The sequence below is a fragment of the Mus caroli genome, chromosome 9 (assembly GCF_900094665.2).
Source record: "Mus caroli chromosome 9, CAROLI_EIJ_v1.1, whole genome shotgun sequence".
NCBI classification, from domain to species: domain Eukaryota; kingdom Metazoa; phylum Chordata; class Mammalia; order Rodentia; family Muridae; genus Mus; species Mus caroli.
The window spans coordinates 11,747,983-11,753,417 of NC_034578.1; the positions used below are offsets into that span (position 1 = coordinate 11,747,983).

The window sequence follows — 5,435 nt, forward strand, 5'->3', positions numbered from 1 at the left end:
AGAAAGGGTCTCTCATTGAACCTGGAGCTAGGTTGGCAGCCAGCAAGCCCCAGTGATTTTCCTGTCTCTGCATATATAACATGAAGCTTACAGGTATGTATCACCATGTTCTGTCTCTTCACATGGTTGCCTGGACCTGAACTCAGGTCTTCATGATTGAGCAGCAAGCCCTCGTTCTCACTGAGGCACCATGCTGACCCCTAACACACTAGTTTTGCTGATATCAAATGCTTAAGTTTAAATGGTGCTGATATGTGGGGTGTGTGTGTGTGTGTGTGTGTGTGATGAGCATACATGCATACTATATAGCAAGTGTCTCTTGTCTCTGTGTGTATTCCATCTTTAAAGAACAGGATATTGGCTTATCATTCTTGTGTATTTGCTATGTGAATTTCATTGTTCATCTTCTTGCTATTACTTCTGTAGAAACTGGACACTCTTGCAAAGCAATTGAGTTTTGCATTCCTTTATTGTATTACAAACAGTGGTGAAACGGAGGCAGCATGAAGCTGTGCATCTGCTGTGTCTCAGTGGCAGCATGACTCTGGCACAGTGACGGTTACTGTGCACACTGCACAAAGTCCTTGGTGTTAAGGCAGAATATTACAAAAGTGAATGTAAAAGCAGCAAAGACATTCCGTTTGCTTCTGAAACAAATCTTAGGTGTCTGCATAGTCCTCCCACTTTAGAAGTCCTTGGGTTTTGTGCCCAGAACAGACTGGCTGCACTCAGCTTCCTCACATTGGGAGGTGAGCACTTCCCTTTCTTGCTGCCTGTTACGCAGGCAATGGGACCTTAACATACATGATTAAAGTCAGAAATAATTCTGTTATAATCCCAAGCCATTCTTTATACAGGAAAGAAGCCCTTTGGGGCTATGCATGTTTATGCTACCCTAACAGAACAATTAGTATGTGAACAGAATCAGCTTTATAGAACAAAATCCTATTTTCTAGCTGCCTTACAGAAGTGATTTACTTGTGGAGACTAAGCCAGAGTTCTCGGTTTTATGAGTCCGCTTTGCAAGTGTTTCCCGGAAGCTTTTCTTTTTCTCCTGGAGAGGAAGCAAACAGAAAAGGTGCAAAGCTCATATGTGTCTACTCTGCTTGAGTTTGGTGTATTTGTTAAGCGTGAACTCGGTGTGTCTCTGCAGCTCATCGATGTGTGTGTTGAGCAACTTCTCAAGCTCCTTGGCCCGCCTCTCTTCCTCCATCAGGAAGTGCTGTGCAGCTAGGGAAGCCCGGAAGGATATATCTGGTGGAGACTGGAGAGAGGAGAGGTAAGTGAGGCTAGACCAATGCAGAGCACTACAGCTGGATGCATGCACTTCTCTGACAGTCAACTCTGCAACTTAATGAAATACTGAGTTTTGGACAGAGCCCTCCTCCTCTTGTAACATAGTCCATGTTACTGAAACTCTCGAGGATTTAAGACATCTCAGCACCAACCCATTAAAGATCTCTAGAAAAGAAAACTGCAGTGACCAGCTACAAATCCAGGTGGATGTAAGGACCAGAGATCCCAGCAGAACACACTTTGTTGACTTACAAGCCAGCATTCCAGAACACGGCACGTCCCAAATCTAAAGTGATGATGCAGCAGATTGCATAAAGATGGCTCATGAGGAAACAGAAATCAGGATAGGTTTGATGAGGGGCCTGAATGCTTAGGAGAGTAGTCAGGGAGGAGGCTGGCTGAGGATATCCTGGTGGAGGTAGCTGCTTGCCTGTGTGCCTGTGCGTGTGTGTGTGTGTGTGTGTGTGTGTGTGTGTGTGTCTGTGTGTGTGACTTCAGTTCTTCCTCACGAGTCAGGCTTAGAGGAAGAAATCTGAGTGATGTCCAGTGTACCTGGCTGAGAGATGTGGGGGCATGTCACAGCTTTTGACATGTTTAGTGTATATTTAAGCAAGAAGGAAAATGTTATGGAATAAAGGACAATATTAGTTTTATTTTTAAAATAGAGAATTATTTTAAAATTATCTTTTAATTTTCCAGTTCTTTTTTCTATCGTTTTTCCTCCTCACTAGTCTCTGAGACAGTGTTTCATGTGGCCCAGGCTGGCAGGTAGGTGAGGGTGACTTTGAGTTCCTGATCATCCTATTTTAACCACAGTAGTGCTAGCTATCATCCTATTTTAAGCACAGAAGTGCTAGCTGGTTTCCAGGTATACACCAATGCACTAGGCTGCCTTTATTGTCGTTTACTTTTGTTTGTTAGGAAGAATGAAGCCCTATGGAAGTGAACTTGGTTAGAACTTTAGTTCATCAATACATAAAAACTTGTGATCATAGCAGGTGTTGGCAGAGCAGCCTTATCCAAGTGTTAAATCCCAACTGTACCTCTGCACTGGCTGCAGCCTCTACTCCCAAATCTGAGGAAACAGCCTGGAACATGCAGTGTCTGCAAACACCCTGAGCCCACTGTGTTTGCCTTGCAAACATAGGGCAAAGAGGATCAGAAGCAGCCGTCCACTTGTGGGTTAGACACTGTTGACACCACATTCCCATCCTGGGCTGATTATGTGTCACAGTTAATTGCATAGGCCCTTGTCCATACGGACACTCAAAAGACCATCCCTGTGGACTAACATCAGGTTAGTAAAGCCCATGAACGCAAGGCTTGAAAGTATGCATCTACTTTAGAGGGTGAAACAAAGCCCCACACAAGCCCCAGGGCCTTGACATGTCATTAGGTTGTGTGGTATCCGTGTAGAGTACAAGTTAACATGCACAAAAGTTCTGTGTTCTTGGATAGAATGACCTAATGCTATCACTGGGCAGCACAGAAGGCTGCCAGGCCTAGAACAAAGGGGTGTGGGGTTCCACAGTGGGTTCAGGATAGGTTAGAAATCCTGCCACTGAGGTGAGGTGAATGGTAAATCCTGTGGAGAGAATACCTTGTCCATTTCATAAGCCTCAGGGGGAAGGCCGTGCTGCAGAAGTTTAAGACCAGAGTGAGGCTGTGCACGCTCTGCAGGTCACTCTCTCTCCTGCTGCTGAGTGAGGATGACACAGAGCATCTAGCAGGCACACAATGTTACCTGCCCATCTTATGTTCTTGGCAACCCCAGAGGATATTACGTATGGGTCTAATAGCAGAGTGAGTCTCTCAGTGAGAGCTACATATTTACCTTCTGTTGACTCTCAGGCCACCTGAGCACAGCAGATGTGCCACCCCTCAAGAACACTGTGGCTTCTAGACTTCACAGGGTCCCACACACTGTGGAGAGGGGAGGGTTTTCTCTGCACTGGAAGTGATCTGCATTCCTGGCTAAACTTTCACCTCAGGGACTTAGGACTCATTTTGATGCTTTGTGGGATGACCAGGTATGTGGTCATGTATAAAACTTATCTGGGTTTATTGGCTCATGCCTGTCATCCTAACACTTGAGAACTTGACTTGGGAGGACTGCTTCAAGTTCAAAGCCAGCCTGAATTCTAGCTTCAGCTAGAATGAGATCCTGTCTCTAAGATACTGGGAACAAAAACCTAAAAGGTACAGCTATTAATTCGTGATGGGGTATCAGGTTCTCTTTCTGTTGGAGATAGGTGTGGTAAAATGACCTATAGTCTTACTTCAGAAATGGTGCTGCACATGTCTAATTCTAGCGCACTGGAAGCTGAGGCAAGTGGATCACTGAGATAGCCTGGTCTACATTGTGAGTTATGAGAAGGCTACATAGTGAGACCCTGCCTCAAGACAGCAACAACCCAAACAAAAAGAAGTGACATTTTAATCTAACCATCCTTTTCTATATTAGACACAGGATTAATTAATCCACCTTTAAAGGGAAAATTACCTTTCAGGAACTCACCAGAGGGAGGACTTCATTGTCACCAACCAATGGGCTTGCCATTTCTTTGGTCTGAAATGGCAAAGGCGACAAGGGTGTCGGGCTTCTGTTCAGCTCGCAGTCTTGGCTAATTCTAAAAGAGAAGAAATGGATATCAGCGCCTTGCCTAACTATCTTAGTTTCCTTTTTTCCTATTGCTGTGATAAAATACCATGACCAAAACAACTTGGAAAAGAAAGTATTTAATTTCACTTATGGTTTCAAAGGGTTAGGATTCACAATGGTGGAGCGAAAGGACAGCCAAGAGCTCACATCTTCTCCACAACCACAAAGCAGAGAGCTAACTGGGAATGGATGGCCTGAGTCTATTGAAGCCTCAAAGCCTGCCCCCAGGGACACACCTCCTCCAGCAAGGCCACACCTCCAAATCCTTTCCAAACAGTTTCACAAACTGGGGACCAAGTATTCCAATATACAAGGCTATGGGAGCCACTCTCCTTCAAACCATCCACCAAAGGCCTTGCTTCTTGTAGCTGAAGGCTTTGATTTCCCTGTTGTTCAACCAGGGAAAACCAATCAAATAATTGAGTTTGTCTGGGTATTTCTTTGCAAATAAATGGTCTTTCTGAATAATCTCAAATTTACTTTAAAAGCTTGAAATGTAGAATGAAGAGGCAGAAAGCGCAATGGTTGCTAGGTAGCCTCAGCCTTCCTAATTCTGTGTGGTGATTTTGTGTTTCCAGGTCACTTAAATAACTGAGGCACATTTGACAGACAGACCAGCACTGCCGAGGGCAGTTTTAAGGAGAGCGTTTAAGGCTCTTTGCTGTGTTTATAGGCGCTCATAACAAGACATGCTTTGTGGATAGGGCACTGTGTCACTGTATTACCCAGCTCCTCTGGGTTCACTAGCTTACACCCTGATTCCCGCTCACACCCTTCCAGACTCATCACACACTTCATCTGACTGTGTTCTCTGCCTTTCCCCCTCGCTTATGGAAAGGGTTCTCAGAACAGGCAGAGGGTTCCTGCATGTAAAACAGCTAGAGCACAGTGCCTGCTGCAGGCTAGATACCCAGTAAGGATAAGGTGTCATCTTGATTCCTCGTTTGATCTTCAAAAAAAGCACAAGTGGATATTACCACAGATAAGGAAACTAAAATGTAAAGTTAAATTAGTTACCCAGTCATTTGCTTCTTTTTTCTTTCTGGTACTGGGAAATTGAGCCCAGGTTTCTGCAAAGAATATTGGTAAAGTGCCTTACCACAGGCTATACCCCTAGCTCTATTTGTCTCTTATTTGAGATAGGGTCTCACCAGACTGTTCTTGAACTTGAAGTTCCTTTGTCCTAGTGCCTCTGTCTTCTCCTGACACCCTAGCACCACTGAGTGTGGGATTATATGCCTTTGAGTCACCAGGCGCACTTCAATAATTTATTTTAATTATACAATTTTCTTTTACTTTTGAGATTACAACATAACTACATCATTTCCTTCTTTTCTCTCCCCAAACCCTCCTATACACCCTTAAAGCCCTCCTTGTCTTAGTCAGGGTTTCTATTCCTGCACAAACATCATGACCAACAAGCAAGTTGGGGAGGAAAGGGTTTATTCGGCTTATACTTCCATACTGCTGTTCATCA

At 44.4% G+C, this 5,435-nt stretch overlaps 1 protein-coding gene across 7 annotated transcripts in view; it reads right to left on the reverse strand.

The window, feature by feature from the left end:
• Window positions 1-269: 269 nt before the first annotated feature.
• Deup1 (deuterosome assembly protein 1) overlaps window positions 270-5,435 on the reverse strand; it is a 65,150-nt gene continuing 59,984 nt past the window's right edge. For 4 of the 7 annotated variants that reach the window (XM_021173317.2, XM_021173319.2, XM_021173321.2 and 1 more), the window contains 2 exons: window positions 3,815-3,926; window positions 1,038-1,264 (listed from right to left, as the gene is read on the reverse strand). In XM_021173317.2, coding sequence (XP_021028976.1) covers window positions 1,088-1,264; window positions 3,815-3,926 — 289 coding nt within the window. In that variant the 3' untranslated portion in view covers window positions 1,038-1,087. Of the gene's footprint in view, window positions 572-1,037; window positions 1,265-3,799; window positions 3,927-5,435 lie in introns of those variants that run through there. The other 3 variants (XM_021173322.2, XM_021173324.2, XM_021173323.1) reach the window with 3 other exon arrangements.